At 43.1% G+C, this 19846-nt stretch overlaps 1 protein-coding gene across 2 annotated transcripts in view; it reads right to left on the reverse strand.

Moving 5' to 3' along the window:
- The window catches only part of AFF2 (ALF transcription elongation factor 2), a 413936-nt gene that overhangs the window by 146644 nt on the left and 247446 nt on the right, over nt 1-19846 (reverse strand). For both annotated transcript variants that reach the window (XM_078380609.1, XM_072981115.2), the window contains 2 exons: nt 19759-19795; nt 19456-19507 (listed from right to left, as the gene is read on the reverse strand). In XM_078380609.1, coding sequence (XP_078236735.1) covers nt 19456-19507; nt 19759-19795 — 89 coding nt within the window. The remainder of the gene's footprint in view (nt 1-19455; nt 19508-19758; nt 19796-19846) is intronic.

Genomic DNA, 19846 nt, shown 5'->3' on the forward strand with positions numbered 1-19846 from the left:
TTGTGTTATAATGTATAACTGTTTTGTGTTTTGATCCTGGTTGTTTTTTTTTGGAGAAAAGCACTTTAGCTTTTCCCCCGCAAAACAACTTATAAAGAGGGGAGGTGTCACATACAGCACTGATGGTACCTGTCTGTCATGGGTTTGGAGGGAAAGTTCCATCCTATGGGGAGTGGAAGGCGGGACATCAGGGGGGAGGAGCTGTACTGTATATATATTTGGAGCTTGTGTGGAGAGTTTGGGAGTTGGAGTCTGTGTGTCAGACTGGGTACAACTGTTTGTCAGTTAGTACATACCTGATAGGTTCAGGTTTCTATTTAGGTAGCCAGAACTGATAGGTTCAGGGTCTGTGCGTTACCTTAAAGGGTTCTGTGGGAACCAATCTGTTATATGTGTATGTTTGGGGCTATGCCACGTTACATTATCCTATTTACCTGATTCTTTTATTTACCCTGTTTGTTATTTCAATAAACCTTGTTCTTTTATTTATTAAAATCCATTCCTGGTCTGTGTGACTCCTTACAGGGAATGGTTGGTGGCAGCATAATTACAGGGTGGCATACTCCAGTAGGTCTGGGGTTGTCACAGACACCAACCACTTACTGTGGTTTATGCCCATCTCTTGATAACAGTCGTGGCATAAAGTGTTCCCAAGAAGGTCAGGTTGATGGTCTCCAAAAATGTTTCTGATCAGCATGTGAAGCACCCAGAGGCGGTCTCAAACCAGGGTAATCAAGACTGCCAACATTTGGAAGTAATTAGCTAGATATAACTAGTTACTTGTAATTAACATCTTTGTTCTAAAATGAGGATTCTAGATAATTTTTAAATGATCTCACTAAATTATGGATGAGAAATATTACATGACCCATGTTCTAGCTTGTGCTCTGTTGTAGGACTACATCTACAAGGTAAGGGGGGGAATGGGAAAGGGGTGTTTTGTACCACAGACTAGAAGCTTTTAGCATGCCAAAGTTTTCAAAAAGTAGCCCAAATGATCTCTTTCTTGAGAAACAGGGAAGTAAAAAAGTTATCTCTAGAATTATAACTATGACTGTAAGTTATAGCTTTCCAAGTTCTGTTTGCAAGCATCTGCCTTTGCACTTTAAAGCCAAACTTTTCAGCAGCTGCCTTGAGCATGGCTCAGGCAACACGGCCTGTTTTGAACCCCCCCCCCCCAGCCCAGCACGTTCATAGCACCAAATAATCTGAACTAGGCAGCACTGCCATTTTCCCTCAAGGCTACTGACACTGTATCTTTCTGAGGCATTTGGGGATAATTAAAAGGGATGTAAGTCCACTCACCCAGTGCAGCTTGGAGCACTTCAGGTGCTACTCCCTGCTACACCATACTGATGGAGAGGAAGACCCATCATACGTGGTATGATGTAGAGGTCGTCCCCGGGGCAATGGTGATTTGTCCATTATATGGGCTGCTGCCCCTGCCTCAAGCTATAGGAAGACCAACCTTTATCCTGCCTCTGCCTACCATTCCACCTTTCACCCCACTGACCACAAGGGCCACCCTACCCACGCTGGTAGGGAACCAGCCCTTCCCTCCCCCTGCCTCATTCTGAGATGTGAAAATTTCTGCTCGAGAAAAGTGTCCCTGAGGCAGCTCAGAATGGCCAGCTCTCACCTTAATCACTCTTGTCACATGACATGAAGAGCCAATCACGATTAGAGATGGGCATGGCTGCTGTTTAGTGGCTGAACAGGTGTTTGATGCTTTGCAGCCCCTCCTCCTCCTCTGCAGCCCCCCTATCAGAGACAGCACTCTGTCTTCCCTGCCCTGCCTCCTCCGGGCACTGCCCCTAAGTGGGCGCTCATCAGAGGAGGCACGCGGTGAAGCACCATGCCCCTGTTTGGCCGCTAAATGAACTGGAACAAACTGCTGAACGGCCACTTCATTTCGCTCATCGCAATCCATCCACATACTATAAAGTCCTGGCAGAAGCTGCGTTTCACTTTTACAGTGATGACAATCATCACCACCACCACCATCGGCACCTCCCCGGAATTGTTACCGCTTTCTACAGGTCGGGAAAGATTTCATACAAGCATAGCCGGCACGTCCTCTGTTTTGCCAGACCTATTTCAGTGTGCTGTGAATTCTTCCTTAAATACCACTATTTTTCAAGGACAGCTCCCCCCCCAAAGAAAATATGAGCCCCCTGGGCATAAAAAACAATAAGCTCCGACAAAAACAAACATTTTTAATGACACAGTTCTCGTTTATGATGCAACTCTCTTAAATCGGTGCTTATGGCATTAGGAAAACAGCACCTTCGTGGTTTATCTTTCATAGTTCCCTCTATAATTGTGTTTACAAAGTCACTGTTATGACTATATGCTTATATATTTTGATAAACGGCACATGCCACAGAAGTGTGCCTTCTGAGAGTTCGTTCTCTTTCCTCTTTTTACTTTTTTTTAAAAAAACTACAAAGCCCGATGGTTATTCAGTTAAATTTCTGGCATACAATCTCCTGGAAGACATTTATTTTTTTTTGTGTTCCACTGGCAGTGATGAAAGCAATAAAGACAAGGTGAGCGAAACATTCAGGTTCCAAGTAACGTAATTAACCCATTTCATTTCTTATTAAAAAGCGATGTGTTCTTTCAGCTTTAACAACATTGCTTATTGCAGCTAATGAGAGAACATACCTACTTACGATGTACCTGTTGTCACATCTTGGCTATCTAACAAATGGGATAAGTGTATCAGGACATTATTAAATTGTTGACTGTATCATGACATTATCAACCTGTTCCCAGGAGATCCTGGTAGCTCTGATTTCACAGGGTGCGGTGGTGAATCTGCTCCGGATTTTCATTCGAACTTTTAAAGAGTGACCCAAGGTGCTGAATCCTGTCTCCCCAAAGTCTCCAAAGTCTGGATGAACCCAGCCACGCCCAAAATTCAGAAATTCGCAATAAGAACTATCCTTTTTAAATGGGGTTTTTCTTTATATTCTGGGAGATATTTTAGCATTTTGAGGAAACAGCAAAGCAGCACCATCTTGGAATGGGTATCCAGAGGGTTTGGCCCAGTGACTAAGTCCAGTCCCCAGCACCAACTGTAGTAGAAGTCATGGTTCAAACGCTGAAAGGTAAATTGACACCTACCTAAATCCCATTGATTCAATAAGTACTCTAGTTGAAACTAGAAACTGTGTTTAGTCTTGTGGGTCCCCCTGCAAAATCCTTCCAGCTAAAGCATCATCCAGTGAGGCAGGGGCATGGATCTTATAGGGCTAACTTCAGATGTTACTCCCAACTGGAGTAGAACCAATGAATCAATGGGACTTAGGCACGTGAGGACTTAACAAATCTCATTCATTCAGTGGATCTAATCAGCTGGGAACAAGAACTGGATTCAGCCTGTCATGCTTGGTGAATATACGTTCAGGTGACTACCTTGCAGCTTTCCTCCACAGAATCATTGCCGCAGAATATTGTGGTGGAATCTGCCACAAGGAAATACAAAGTTATATCCAAAGGAGAGGTCTCTACATCAGCAAGTTAGTTTGGAAGTAGCGGAAGATTGTATTTGTGCAGTTGAGCAGAAAATCTAAATGTGTGGCCCCTTCTGTACACAGAAGGCCCTACCTAAATCAAAGCTACTGGTGCAACATTTTCCCTGATTCCACACAATTCTTTCTAACCCACTGCAAACAAGAGGTGATCCGGTATGGAGTATGGAGAGCATAGGAAAAAAACAACCATGAATAGGTACGTTCAATAGCTTGAGGGTTGTGCTTCCAAACTCTTAAACCCTTATGCCCCCTTCTCTTTTTCTCTTCCAAAGAACCCAGTTATCACATTTGAATAAGTGAAACCTGATAAAGAATTTCCAAAGCCATGAGGTAAACAAGTATTTCGGCTTCAGGAATTTCCAGAAAACTCACCATCTCCTGTTTTTAGCCAGAGTCAACTGAAAACGGCTCAATGCATAGAAAGACTGTTACTACCAACCCAGTCTACTAGGCGCACCTATATGCTACTAAATAAGGTTCCGTTAATGCAAAATAGTGGTGGTTTTGTTGTTGTTATGTTAAGTCTTGCATTTTAAGTAGTTTGGGACTTGAACTGGAATGCCTGTGGAGTGGACACTGCAGTTTTCAAAAGTCACTCTTGGCCATGAGAAGCCTGTAAGATGGGAGAACCTACAGCAGAGCTCAAATAAAATCATAGGCTATAATGGTGGTCTTTGAGCATACCTAGCACACATCACAAACTACCATGAATCTCCCTGGTAAGGATTATCTATGTAGACAAGGAGATAAATACTGATGACAGAGGTAGCCAGTGTGATGTAGCAGATAGAATGCTGGACTAGGATCCAGGAGGCCAGGGGTCAAATCCCTGCTTGGTCATAGAAACTCAAGAAGGGTGCCAATGATAATCCATTTCTTAAACATTTCACATACCTCAAAAAGGCTATTAGGGCCACCATAAGTCAGAAATGACTTGATGGCATATAAGAAGAACAACACAAATAATACAGATATGGACAGATCTGCAAAGGCATACAGATTCAAACTCTATTCAGACCTTCAGTTGAATAGAGGGCCTTCTACATGGGAGAACGGTCCAAGAGGACATACTCCTCAGAACTGGGAAGTCATCTCTAGAGGAGGGCTCTTTTCCTGTGGAGAACTTATAATGATCTTCAGTGCCACCTGCCCTTAGAAGCTCTGGATCTTACAGGTTCCTCTAGCAAGGTTATGACATCAAATATGTATCAATATTCATTCTTGCATGCACAGTAGCAATCAAATACAAGATTGTCTTTTAGAATTACTTACTTTTAGGGGGTCTTCTTTCGATAGGTTTTCAGCCTGCCTTTGTCTCTTTAAGTTTACTCAGATGAGGCCTCCCCCAGCTCATGACATCATAATAATGTCAACAGCTAGCTTTTAATGAAGGTCTGTGTACTTCCAGACAGGTTAGTGATGTGTAAAGGCTTGTGTGGATGTCATAGCGTCCCCCCTACAGATGCCTGGGAGACCCACACTGTATGTGGTACCACAATACCTTCAAGCAGCAAAGTAGATGTGATACTAATTGCATGAACAAAAAATTGATGTATACTTCGGAGTAGAAACAGCACCTTCAAGGGGCAAATGGGTCAAGTCAACAAGACGATAGGAAGGGAAAGTGTAACCCCTTGTCATCGTCTGTCCTCCACTGCCCCAAGGCTACCACCATCAAGCAATGAGTGTCAGAGGCTTTCCTCCTCATGCAAATCACTTTTGGGCTGGGGTGGTGATATATTGCTGGGGCTGCCATGGTACTGAAGGAGTCAATCCTGGGCGGAGGAGATTTGGGTCTCCCAGATGTTCTCCAGATCATCATCATCTTAGAACTGCAGAGGTGGAATGGACCCTATGGATCATTGAGTCTAGCCTGTCAGGGAGGAATTGAACTCCCGACCTCTGGCTCCATAGTGTTCACTTCAACTCCTAGAAGCATGTCAATGTGGCCAACGGCAGCGGTTAGAGTCTAAAATGTCTGGGGAGCCAAATATTCACTACTTCAGGTCAAACCTTTGTCGTACAGTCCTTTCCCCCCATATTCATCATCTACATGTGCATTGACTGCTCCTTGATCGGCAGCCTTCATACCGCCTCAGATGGCTTACCATTATTGGGGACAATTCTATCCCACTCCATGCTGTTTGTTGAATTGGTTCCAGAGAAATCAATCATTAGCCAGGCAAGAGGTCTTGCTCCCATAGTGAGAAATGGAATTACTAAATAATGCTCAAGTGGTTCTGATTCTCCAACTCCCTGAGTTGGCAAGGTTGCATTTCCTCTTTGGTATTTTATTGGGCAAGGGGTAAAGACTTGTTTTTTTGGCATTTGATTAGGTGCGGTGAAGGGGTGGGAAAAATTTGACCTTAAAACTTTTTGGGATATAATTCTCACACTTCTTTGATGTTGGTCGTGCTGGTAAGATAAAACAGCAGGAGAGCCAAAAATTCCTTAGTTTGTCCAGTTGTCCAGATTGTTCTAACATGTGTTGATTTTGAACTGCTGGACAGCTCAGCAGTAGAAGGTGGGAGTTCGATTCTCCATTGCACCTCCTTGATAGGGGCTGGACCTGATGGTCCATCGGGTCCCTTCTAGCTCTGCAATTCTAAGATGACGATGGCGTAACATCATTTCCATTGAATTTCTTATTATTGGGCTGATTTCTTTATTGATGGCGGACCTATTTAGGGGCTGGGCTGTTATGGATAAAAAATGAAATACTAATAGTTCTACTTTTCAGTGCATAAATTAGTGCCCTACAACCATCTTGTTTCAGATGGGGCTATCATGTTTTTAGATCTTGTCCCAAGGAGACACGCATTCTCATATAAAATGATTCTAGATCCCAGTGCTATTGATTTCTCAATTTCTAGAATCTACATGTAACAGCTGAACTTTGGAAATACTTTAATACTGACCATGATAGACTGGGAACCCGGTTAAGATGCTCGAGTGACTTTAGCATAGTATTTGTACATGCCCATCACCAGAGCAAGGGGTGCAATATAGAAAACTTCCACTTAACCAGTCAAATCATTGGCCCATCTGGGTCAGCGTTCTGTAGTTTTCAAGTAACTGGTTTTGTAGCATCTTGAAGATTCTCCAACTCTCTTCAACTCTGCATCTCAAGACCGAGATGCTAAATATTTTTGTTGTTGTTTCTACAATCTCCATAAAATGCCCTTGTCAGGATTTGGCCCACGCCACCCTGGCAGCTGTAGGATTGGGGCCAGCCTGAGCCAGGAATGGCTTGGCATTTGCACACTCAGGCCCTGGCTTGTGTAGCAGCTGCTGGGCCACCCATGAAGCTCACCTGGAAACCTGGAGGGAAGGCCTACTTAAGGAGTGGTTCTCCCTCCCAGAAGTTGCTTCAGCAACGAAGGTCTTTAGCTGTGCTGCTCCTGAATGCTGGAGTTATTGTGTCCCTGCTTTGGCCCCTGCTCTTCCCTCTACTTGCCTCCTGCATCTCTATGTCTGGACTCTAGTGTTCCTATTCCAGCCCCTGCCTTGGTCCCTGCTGGCTTCTGCTGGTCTTCTGCATCTCAGTGCCTTGTTCTGGCTCTGTGCTCCCGGTCCTGTGACCTGAGTCCCAACCCGGTGCTCCTGCCTCTGCTTGGGTCACACTGCCAACTGTGCAGTGTCTGTCTTTGGATTCGATATGCTGTGTGGCAGACTGGGTCCTGGAGACCTTGCCCATGGTGAGAGGGTGCCTGTGATATCTTGGACTTTGACAGCCTTTTGCACTAAACTCCTTTCTCTGCCTACCACTAGGTCTCTTTTCACTAAAAAAATAAGTGCACACACAAAAAGAGAGGCCACTGAATGACAAAGAGACCAATAACTAGAGAGGGAAATGAACCGAACTGTGAACCAGAAAAACCAATGAACCAGCCTTTTGGTTCATGACTTGGTTCAGGGATCTGAGACAAAATGAAGTGTTGAACTTTTCTCCCCGTGATGCTTCATTATGCGTTGGCAAAACAGGATGCCTGCCACTGCCTCTGCCACCTCCCGATCTACTCCTGCCACCAGGGTGGGTGGGCGTGGCAGTGGAAGAAGCAGAGGCCCAAAGGAGAAAGTACATTTTCCCCAGGCACAAATCAGAAAAATGAATCACCAACTGATTCATTTTTGGGAGGGATTTGTGGTGGTTTGTGGTTATCCACACACCACCAGTGTCCCAATTCACATCCTTCTCTACTAATAATCCATCTACAGTGATGCCTCGCAAGACGAATGCCTCACACAACAAAAAACTCACAAGACGAAAGCGTTTTGCGATTTTTTGGGGGGGACTCGCAAGATAAATTTTTCTATGGCCGTGTTTTGCAAGACAAAAAGGAACACATTAATTAAATTTCAATGCATTCCTACAGGAAAGCACGTGGAACGAATGATTTTAGTCTTGCGAGGTATCATTGTATTGCAGCATCTATCACACTTTTTCCATTCTGAACTTTTTTTCCGGCATTGCACAAACTTTAAAAAATGTGCATGTTGTCTCGGAGACCAATCAGGGAATAATTGTAAGGCCAGCAAATTGGTGGAGTGGTCTAGTGGGATGGCGGAGAACCACGCCAGCATTTCCAACCCTACCTGGTGCTGCCCTTGTGTCTTTTGTGGTCCAAACCTTGTGTTCTTATCACAGCATTTCCCCAGGATTCTCTGTCTAACTCTGCATTTCTTGACCCCTCTCTCTCCCTTCTTTCAGAAAAATGCTTCTCGGCACTGCTCGCAATTATTGTGACCGCACCATAGATCCAGATGCAAACCAACTGTCGGGCACAACCCGTCGTTTAGAGACCAATCCTTGGGGGTCTTTACAAATGTTATGCATGAATCCCTTTTTACTGCAAAGGCTTGGCCGTGCGCCAGCTCATCTAGCGCTCCTTGCATCCCATAAATTGGAATGAGTACGATTTGAATTTCATGCCGCAGAGTTTGCTCTTTCTTTTGAATCGCCGCAGCTTTTTTCACTTAAAAATAAACCTTTTGGAGATATCATCTTTTGTTCTTCCATTTCTTTTTCTTCTTCCTCTTCATCTTCTTTGTCGTCCTCGTCTTCTTCTTTTCTTTTTTTTTTAAAGTAAGGGGAGGAAAAGCAGATTATTTCAATTAAGGGCCTGTCTATGACAATTGTATGCAACCCCTCTTCAGAGTTCAGAGTAGGACTTGCAGTTTTAAGTTTCTTTTAGGTATTTCTGTCAGGATCTAATTTTCAAGGCACTGTTGCCATGGTAGCCTCTTGGAATTTTAATCTAGTACCAAAGGTCAAGACAGGTCACCAGTTTCAGTTCCTCTTCAATATTAGAATAAAGAGAGAGAGAGAGAGAGAGAGAGAGAGAGTGCAACCAAACCAACTTTCACCTTAAGAATTCTGTCTGGGACTCCATAAGAGGCTCAGATTTGTATAAACTTTAAATCTGTTGTCTGGTTCTACCGGAATCAGAGCTAAACAAAACACGTGAAACACTGGAACGTATTTTCTGTCTTTCTCCCTCCTCAGAGAGGCATTTGTCTTCTCCCATATGAGGTTGGAAAAACCCGTTTTGGAAATCAGAGCTGGCAACAACCCACCTAGAACAGCAGGAGCCCATCAAAACAGTTCTGTTCGTCCAACAAGAAACAAACCAGTTGCAAGGTTAGATCCCGTCCTCTTCATTCACGGCCATTTTAATTGCATGGTCAATCCTGATTGGCTTTTATAATCATCCTCTTTGAACTGCAGAGCTGGAAAGGATCCGATGGACTGCCGAGTTCACCCCGTGTCAAGGAGGCCCGGGGGGGGGAGATCAAACTCCCAAGATCTGACTCCGCAGTCAAGATGACTAAGCTACTGAACTTGAAGATTAATCATCACATCCCTTCACCTGCAAGCATGTTCTTTCCCTTACCGTGGGGACAGGAAGAAATACATCGAGAACGGGCATTTATTGGTTGCCAACAGCCAAACAGAAGCTTGTGAATCACATATATTGATTCTCTGGAGTGAGTTAAATAGTTTCTTCCTGCCGTAGTAGTAGCAAAATGCCCAGAAGTCTATCAGGGCAAAACCAGTAGCCTACAGGCATGGAGAAAGTTGGCATTCTGTTGTCTTCTGCCATGGACGTTACTGAGAGCTAGCTTTACAGCCAGCTAGACTGTACTCATAACTCCACAGTTGCTTAACTACAACTGGTTGACCCTCTTATTTTTTTCCTCTTTTTTTAACTGCAACACTCATAATTCTGGAATTGTAGCCAAACCATGGGCTGGACTAGCGAGAGATGTCTATTCCTAGCTTAGGGCTTGCCACGTAAGTGACCTCAAAGGCCTAATTTCTTTATATATCATTATGTCTGTTTCTGAACTTCAGGAAGTGTGAGGTTTTCTGGTGCCGAAATGTCACTATCCATTGGATGGAGGGTGAATAAAAATCACATTGATTTAAATCACATCAATTTGATTTCGATGAAATCCACCCTCCATTAGAAATTCCAATGGTTGCAAAAGCAGAAGAGAAACACAAACAGTCCAAGGATGATGGATGGTACTCAGTGGCTATTGACGGCTTACCACTTTTGGTGGGACAAGACCAAACCTGTGGGTCGGAAGAGTCTCAGTTTTGGGAGGAAGGTGAGATATTCATAAAATTAAAGGAGAGGAATGGAATGGGATAGCCAGAGGTGAGCATGGCTGGCTGGCTGCAACGCTGAACAGGAATAGACTATTGCACAACATTTTATTGTGGGTCCCATCCCGATTTTGTTCATGGCTCTCTTAATGATATATGCAAGAATTTAACTATTGTGTCAACGAATGGTCAAAGTTGCCATTAAAGGGAAGGTGAATTCCTCTGACGAACTTATCTTCTCTTCATTGCATTGCCAGGATTTCCCCTGAGACGAGTGTCTGGATAATAAGAAGTGCAAAGAAAGCTAGTTTTTGCACAAAAGAAAGCATGGTTAAATGCAAGATTCAGAGGTGAGGAAAAGCATATCCTATGGCAAACAGATACCTCTCACCACCTATGGGAGCTAAATACATGCAAAGATATGCTGAACGCATTTCTCTGTTCCATTTGAAAATTGCCACACAAAGGAGCCATCTGTTCCCTAGCTTTAAAGAATGTATCCAAAAATCCTTTTAACATTTTGCTCATGGAGTTCTGAGATCTCTTAGCATTTTAAGAGTAAGAAGGCAGAAGCAGCCAAAAGCAGTCTCATTATGATATTCTAGTTTCCATAGCTACTGGGTGCCAAAATCACTGTTTGGTCATCTAAGCACACGCTTTGGAAATGGGGAGTTAATGACCAGCTAAATTTGTGAATTCTTTCTCAATATGACATGGTTGGCTCCATATCTGTAGCTTTGTTCTCTCAGCTTGGCTGTCCCGTCCCTAGACTGTGCAACGCACCAATTAGGCCAGAGATATGTCCATAAATTATTCAGCACCGGGTCATTAAAATATAACCAAATTAAATTCCTCTTGTCGAAGAATTTTTTAAAGTAATTTATAAACATGTCGAGAGCAGACCGTTTATTAGGCTGTGCTTGCAAATATTTTATTGGATGGGGAGGTTAAAATGCATGTAAGCTATTTGAATAATGAAAACAAATTAAGAGACTCATTTGGAAATTATTTTGAAGGATGGCTTCATCGGCAGGAACACACCAATCTTAATTATTTGTCTGCTTTAAATATCTTCTAAATTGTTTATTATTATCACTGCACTGAGTGCCGGCTTGTGAACATCTTCTGCATGAAAGGTAGGCAGGCAGGAGAACCAAAATGTTAACTCCTGATCCATTTGTCCTTCTTCCTCACATGCAGCTCAATGTTCCTCTGCTTTAGTACCACCACTCCTTTTTTGTTCATCTGCTTGATCCTCTTTCTCATTTACTGGCTGAAATCCTTTTGCTTAGTGTAATAAATTGCAACTAGAATAGGCCAGTGGCAGATTTTACTTTCTTGGGCTCCATGATCACTGCAGATGGTGACAGCAGCCACGAAATTAAAAGATGCCTGCTTCTTGGGAGGAAAGTGATGACAAACCTCAACAGCATCTTAAAAAGCAGAGACATCATCTTGCCAACAAAAGTACACATAATCAAAGCTATGGTTTTTCTTGCAGTGATGTATGGAAGTGAGAGTTGGACCATCAAGAAGGCTGACTGCCGAAGAATTGATGCTTTTGAATTGTGGTGTTGGCGGAGGCTCTTGAGAGTCCCCTGGACTGCAAGGAGATCAAACCTATCCATTTTGAAGGAATCCAACCCTGAGTGCTCAGTGGAAGGACAGATCCTGAAGCTGAGGCTCCAATCCTTTGGCCATCTCATGAGAAGAGACGACCCTTGGAAAAGACCTTGATGTTGGGAAAGTGTGAAGGCAAGAGGAGAAGGGGACGACCGAGGATTAGATGGTTGGACAGTGTCATCTTAGCTACCAACATGAATTTGACCCAACTCCGGGAGGCAGTGGAAGATAGGAGGACCTGGCATGCTCTGGTCCATGCGGTCACGAAGAGTTGGACACGACTAAACGACTAAACAACAACAACAAGAGTAGGCCAACTGAATCTGTGGAATATATGGGGAAGTTCTTCCACCAAATCCCCACTGATTCCATTGCCAAGTTTTGATTTTCTGGTAAAATTCTCTTTTTGCGACACAGTACAAGTACGGAGATCCATAGAGGACAATAGCTATACATTCTGTAGCATCCACCCCTTTCTCATTAACTGTTACTTATAGTTCCAGTAACTCCCTCTGAGGCATTTGCAGGGGAAAGAATTAAAAAAAAAAACATTACTTATAGTTGCTTGAAATTACAGACTTCTGTGTACTGCTTTCTTTACTGCACACATACTAGCAACCAACCAAACAGATCAACATCAATAAGCGTCTGCCACCAACTGTCAAAAGAGAGGGTCAGAATGCAGAGAGACAGGTTTCTCTTTGTATTTCAAAATTAGAAGGAATGTTTGGTTACTATATATCCCAATATATAGACAATCACTCCAGCCCAAAAATGTCTCTCCCCATCACTCAAGCTGTAGTAAACATGCAAGGCTGTAAATAAAATTCCAACAGATTCAACAGGTCTGCTCTAGTCGTGATTTACAGGATATCGGCCACTGTGGGGAGAAAGTCCCAGACAGTCAAGGATCAGATAATGTATGTGATGACACTGTAGCACTATCTAGCCAATCAGGTACAGCGGTGCCTCGCTAGACAGTTACCCCACATGACAGTTTTTTCGCCAAACATTGGCTTTTTGCGATTGCTATAGCGATTTGCAAAACAGTGATTCCTATGGGGGAATTTCGCTGGACAATGTTTGGTCCCTGCTTCACAAACCAATTTTCGCTAGATAATGATTTGCTTTTCGCTAGACAATGATTTCGCTAGACAGCGATTTCAGTGGAACTGATTATCATCATCTAGCAAGGCACCACTGTATGTTTAACTGATAATGTCACTGAGAGGGAACAGAGACAATTCATAACACTTCCTACTCTGATCAGATGGATGATCTAAGCCAGTTGGATTACCTTTTGCCCTCTCTCTGGATTGGCTTTGTGGGCAAACACTTTTCTAACTCTTCAATCTGGGGAAAATAACACCTCCCAAAATATAGTGATTTTACAAATGTTAACAATATTTATGAGATGAACTCCACTTCCTCTTGGTTCAGATCTATCAATTACAAGTTGTGAGCCATTTGAAATATTTCCTATACAGTAGTTCCACAAATGGGTAGGAAGGAGGAAAACCTTAACATTAGAAGGAATGACCCAATAAAGGGAACCATAGCCATCAGCTCGCAAGATCTGAGCAGCGTTTTTAATTACACATCCTTTCAGAGGTTATTAATTTTGGGGGATATTCTGAAGAAAAATCAGCTTGATGACCTGTAACACAAAAATTGTAGATTACATTTCTTACTATAAGTCACAAAGCCATTGGAGAAGCATTTCAATCTTGTAGAAGTGGGAAAATATATGTAAACATTGAGAAGCCATAAATAATGGCAAAGGGCTGTGGCCATTTAGGGGTGCCTAGAGGGTTCGAGACTAGAGCCCCAGGTGGACCAGATTCAGCTCCACAGCATGGACTCCCCCACAATGCATATGCTTTATCAATGATCCATAGCCCTTCCCACAAACTTCCTCATATGAGAATGTTTCGATGTAGGATTTCCCTAGTGAAACAATTAGAAGAGATAGCTTTCTTTCCATTTGTTTCCCACATACAAACACGAGAAGTTTGTAAAAAGTTTAGATCCTGAGGAGGTGAAAGGAAATACAGATACTGCTTCTGACTACGTGGCATCATTTCATGTTCCTTGTCAACTTTAAACTAACGTGCCCGAGTCTGGATTTGAATATTCTGAACGGCAATATTGATTGTTGTCGCATTACCCAATACGAACCGCTTGCTGTGAAAGCCCTCTTGACACCTGATTGCTCTTCATCAGGGGAGCCTGCTGATTTGTTGCAAAGAATAAATTACCTTTAATTCAAAGCATGGAGATGTTGCCAATATTTTTCTTTTAATTGTGTTTTGTTTTCCGGGCTCCCAGGTGGCTCCTTTTTGACACGGAGAAGACAAAGTCGCAAACAGGTAAGATGAAAAACTCTTTCAAGAGCGTCAAGATGTCATGAAGCAGGTTTCCTTCCTCAAACAGACTCCTGACAAGTAGGCCCAAGTCCTCGGGGTTAGGAATCTAGTAGCAATTATCATCGGAAACTCTATTTGCAGCGAGAGAACCTGCGGCATTAAACACGCTCCGTAATGGCTTGTTACTTGTTTGTGTTTCCTTCTGCTCTTTTATAGCGCTCTTCTAGCTGAGGTTGGTTAAAGTGTTGAGGCGGCCGAGTTTTGTTCAGCTCTGTTGACATGAGGCCAAAAAGCTGCTAAGGTACAGTAGGTAAATCACAGAATCATAGAATAATTGAGTTGGAAGGGGCCTATAAGGCCAACGAGTCCAACCTCCTGCTCAAATGGTCCTTCCACATTTTGATTTATGAGTCTATAAATGTGGTTTTCAAAACCTCTTGTGTATTCCAGCCTCAGGAGTTTCTATCATGAGTCACCATCAGCAACATCCTGAAGGGGTACGCACCCTGTTTTCCATCCCTTAGACCCACAACAAATGACAGGTGGAGTTTCTAGACCAGAATTAACCCCCCGTAGTGGCTTTCTGAGCAGCCACAACTATCCAGCTATTAAGAGTTTATTTCTACATAGGGGTATCCAGGAGCCATAGAGATAGTCCTACAGAGGTCTCGCACAACCCATACTGACTCAATGTATATTGATTTGAAAATCACTTGGCAATGTTCCTCTCTTTTCCTGTTTGTATCAGACTCAACAAAGGATATTTATGCCAGTTTTGGTAAGTCTGTTTTATCCCAGTTCCAAAAGTTTCTGATTCTTTAAAGAAAACATCATCATGGAACATTTGGGCATCTTGTTTGGTACATGCCGCTTTTAACATGCACAATTTAAAGGAATACATCATTGGTCAATATCCTATTCAACAACAACAGACTCATTCACTCCGTGGGATTTAAAAAGTGTGCTCACTATTCAGTAGCTGATTCCAATGGGTTTACTCTTATGTTGGGACTATCAAGAGGCTACTGTCCACTGAAATACAGTGGTGCCTCGACTTATGAACTTAATCCTTCCCAGAAGATGTTCGTAAATCGAATCAGCATTTCCCATAGGAATGCATTGAAAAATGATTAATCCGTTCCAGCTGCTTTTGTTTGTATGTAGAGGCAATGTTTGTAAGTTGAAGCATTAGTTCCCATAGGAACTAATGTAAAGCCGGTTAACCTGTCCTCTACCACTTGGGGGAGATTTTTTTAAAAAAAATCTAAGATGACTTAGATTTTAAAAAGGGCAGGAAAGGAGGGAGGGAGGGAACAAACACCTTTTAAACAAAACACCTTTAAAACCAAGCAGCTTTGAACCAAACCAAGCACTTTTTAAACCAAATTTTACATTTTAAAATTACTATACCAGGCAGTGCCAGTCCATTTCCCGCTTTCCCTGCAGTTTTTTTGTTCGTAAGCCAAAGCTCCGTTCACCAGTCGAAGCAAAATTTTGTGAATGGAGCTGTTTATAAGTCGAAATGTTTGTATGTAGGGGTGTTTGTAAGTCGAGGCACCACTGTAAAAAAAAGGGCTAGGTTCTCCTTAAGCGCCAGCCATTGTTGCTTGTACCTACCCATCATTGCCACTCATCAAAGCAAACTCGGATGAAGATGCCTGCTTTTCTGACTACTGAACTGTCATATTTTGGCATTCAAGATCTGAGCAGAGGATCTTAAAACACTGACAGGCAGAATCTGTCAACCTTGTCCAATCAAGCCTGCTCTCCTGTAGCATTACACACTTACGATTATACACCTCTCTTAGGAATGATTGCATTCTTTGTTTACAGAAATGGACAGGGGCCAAACATAAAGTCTTCCTTTCTTCTCGCAAGGATGAATCCTGTGTTCTCTATGTTGACGGAAAGAAGCTTTCAAGATACAGCTCCCAACAAGAGATTAAGCCCATGTGGCATAGATGTGCTGAAACCACAGCACATGAGCTTTTAAATGGTTATTTCCATAAGGGTGCAAGGGATAGAATTTTGAACCCCCGTTTTGGAAAATCATCCGGGAAGATCTGACGTGCATCTTTTCCCAGTATAAATGAAAATGGTCCTTTTGTCATTAACACTGCAAAAATTCTTAAACCTTGTGCCCGATATTAGGCCTGCGAAAGCCGACACCCTGCTAGTCTACTGGGTGATTGGTTCTGTAATGAGAGACGGAAAAGAACTTCTTTGGATTTGATCATCTTGAAGAAAGCAGCTTCCCTCACCCCAACCTTCCAAGACTCACAGTGAGAGAAAAAGCCAAGCCTTTTTTTAAAAAAAAATTACAAGGTGTTTCAGAGGAATGGAGTATGTGTAACACTATGTCCACATTTGCTAATGCAAATAGTTAAAATATATGCAATTCAAAGGATAGGCCAGAAACAGGGATTAGTCAAGAGAGACATATATAAATGAATGTTCACAAAAAAGGAAAGTACATAAAGAAATGTGCATCTTAGGGAAACGACTCAAAATTCAAATGGATTTCCACATGGAAAGAGAAGACAAAGCCTTGCAAACTGCTGTGAAAGGTAGGAGGAAAAGGCAGGCCAGAGTTTCAGAAATACAACAAAATCAAAGCCATTTCCACATCCCTAAGTCTCCATCCATGCCTTGATGATCAGAGCACTTTCTTCCTTCGATGGACACTTTTCTCTTACCTTTTTTTCCCCATGTGATCTGCCACTCACAGTACAACTCAGTAACACATCTTTGGCAATATTGTCTAATCATGGGACGTTGCAGTGTGCAAACCTGCCTTAAGCAGGAACAAGGGAGCCCAACAAGAGCAATTTGCTCCTTGTCCAAAGGATGAGCATCTTTGCTAGCCAGTCTGTGGCTACATGGACAACACCTTGGTTGTGTACCAAGCCTTCAACTTTCAATGGCTCCTGAGAGCACATGGTCTCTGTATGTGAGAGGTGTATTTATTTATTTAGCTGTCTTTGTTGGTTCCTACACCAAGCGCTCGGCACAGATTCACCTGGAAGGCATCCAGGGCCCTTTTAAACCAAGCACGTCCTGTTCCTTTTGCTCTGCTGCTGACTACCTCTGAAGACTTCCCTTCCATGCCTTGCTGAAAGAAAAGGAGGATGTGAGAAGACCTAATGGGATTCTTTTGTTTTTTTAATCATCAAACAACTTTCTGGGCTATTAATGTGTCTATTAATGTGCTATTTAAAGGTTATGTCCATAGGCTAAAGAGCCTACTGCAAATTATTGAATATTTAGAACAGCAATCTTAGAGGGGAGAAGAGAGATCAGAAACAGACCCCTTGTTTTCTGAACAGCTCTGCTCTTTCAGCCTATTTCTTTGCGTGAGAGGATAGCCTAAGCCACTGTAAACAACACAACCCCCAAATCTCCATTATGGTTCTGGGGTGCCTTGTCAGCCATTCCGTCTGTGGACAGCAAGCGCGAAGGCTCAGCTGATCTCCATTTGGAAACAACGACAAGATAAAAATAAAAAAGTAATATTATATTTTGGTTTTGATCCGTCATGTGTAAACGCCATCGCTTCTCATAAAACAGCAGTTATATTCCACCCAGGATTCTGATTGATGGTGGTGAAACTTTGGCTCAAACAACAGAACAGAGAAAGGCTGGTTCGTAAAATGTGCACTCTACTTCTCTGGGATTTATAACAGCCTTCCTAGAGGGAACTGCGGTCCTGTTAAATGCCCTATATACCACCGAGCCTTGATACAGCCCTCTTCCAAAAGCTCGTGGATGCACCATGATTCACGTGTCTATTGCTGTTTGTTACAAACAACTGAAACACTGCCTTTTATGATAAACTAATCTAAAATGTCTTTCTTCCCCAGAGAAGAATATGAGTAAAGGAGCAGAAGTGTGTTTTGTTTTGTTTTAAATAATGTCCCAATTCATTGTATAGGCGGTGTAAAGCATGATCCCCTCTAAATAACATGGGCTCTTATGGCTGACAGTGACCTCTGCTTGTAATGTGCTGATGACATTGTACAAAAACAGGAAGCAACAAGCCGGACGTGATCTAGCAGCAGCTAAATAGCTCCCAGGCTTTCTCCCCCACCACCTTCTCCTAAAACCCCATCGCAAAATCAGCAGAGTTTTGAAAAACAGGCAGAGACGAAATGACAGCCACAGCTTCCCCATTCGCCTATCGAAAGGTATTAACAGAGATGGGCCGTGAGCATCCAGGCTGAGGCTCCTGAGTCCCTAAACATTCTATTGCCAGAAGCTAAGAATGATTGACGTGGTAAGTCCAGGCTTCTGTTTCTCCCTGCTGACAAGATGAAAAATTCTCAAGTACAGTGTGGTTGAAGTTCTTGCTAAATAAAAACTAACACGCAATGGTGAGAGCTGGGGGATTGGGGGGGGGGAAGAAACATTGACATCCAGGCATCTACGGCCATCCCAGCAGACGAGATGCTTTGACAACCTCCAGAACTGAGAAGAACCAGTTCATCCACCGTGACACAAGATTCTTGGGCTGGCCTCTGGCTTCAAGATTCAGCCTCTCGCCATTACATCCCACAGTGCCCCAGGCTGTACTGCACCTCACCGTTTTTTTCCTCAGCAAGGTCATCCATATATTCCTGCCATTTCCTAAGTCCTTCTGCAGACAAGAGGGGTGGCATTGCAGCCACCAGCAGCTGGGCTGTTCAAGGGTTGGATCCTGCCCTTGACTATGCCAATGCAAGTCATGGCTAATAAAACAGACAAGTCACTCCACTAAAACTCCCCTTGATCCTAGCTAGCATTGCCGATAGTGAAGAATTCAGAGGGCTGCAGTCGAAGCACATATGTGGGGCCATAATGTTGCAACTTTGCAATAACGTATTGTCATCTATTTCTATCCAGGAACCAACTCCATATTGTTATTCTTATCTCACTTTCTTTTCCAGCAACTGACTCATACAGAAAGTCCCAACAACTAGGGTCCCTTGCCGATGAATTAATTCGTCCTGCGCTTACCAGGGACACAATCTGAGAAACTCTCTGCTTTACCACTACCCTACCACTATCCATGTCTGTGAGGGAAGGATCCATAAGTTTCTCACCCGTGTTCTCACCTACCACACCTCAGATGTTTATCCACACAAGAACACTGGAAGATCGGTTAGGCTAAAGGGGAAACCCTGGACCAGCATCACCCAATGAATGGTGTAACTCAAGGTAAACGAGCGCCATGATCTTCTCACATCCTAATCCAACAGTATAGCCACCAAGCCATAATAAAGAGACAGAAGGACTTCCACAGGCATTTGGAACAGCTGAAATTTGGAGAAGTACTCACGATTTCTGTGGCACCGATTTGGCTGCAACTTTGCCAGCAGGCTCACTCCATTCTGAAAGAGAAGGGGCCATATCATCACCATTGCCCTCTGTTTTAATGGCGATCTGAACGGACACACCATCTCTCAGGGATGTCAAGAGAAGCGGCCACGCACAACATGACAGAGCATTAAGGAAAGATAATAACAACACGATGCTAATCTAATTCAACAGCTTAGAAATTAATTTGCTATCCTGCGTCTTAATGGCATCACGCAGAGCGAGAAAAGCGGGACGGTTTAGAGTAAGAACAGTAGGGACCTACTTTGTGCACTGTATCCTGAGGTCAGATGCTGTGAATCCTACAACAAAAACAAACAGAATGTCAACATGAGTTAGTTGCCTTCGAAGAA

Source organism: Pogona vitticeps, chromosome 11, assembly GCF_051106095.1.
Source record: "Pogona vitticeps strain Pit_001003342236 chromosome 11, PviZW2.1, whole genome shotgun sequence".
NCBI lineage: Eukaryota > Metazoa > Chordata > Lepidosauria > Squamata > Agamidae > Pogona > Pogona vitticeps.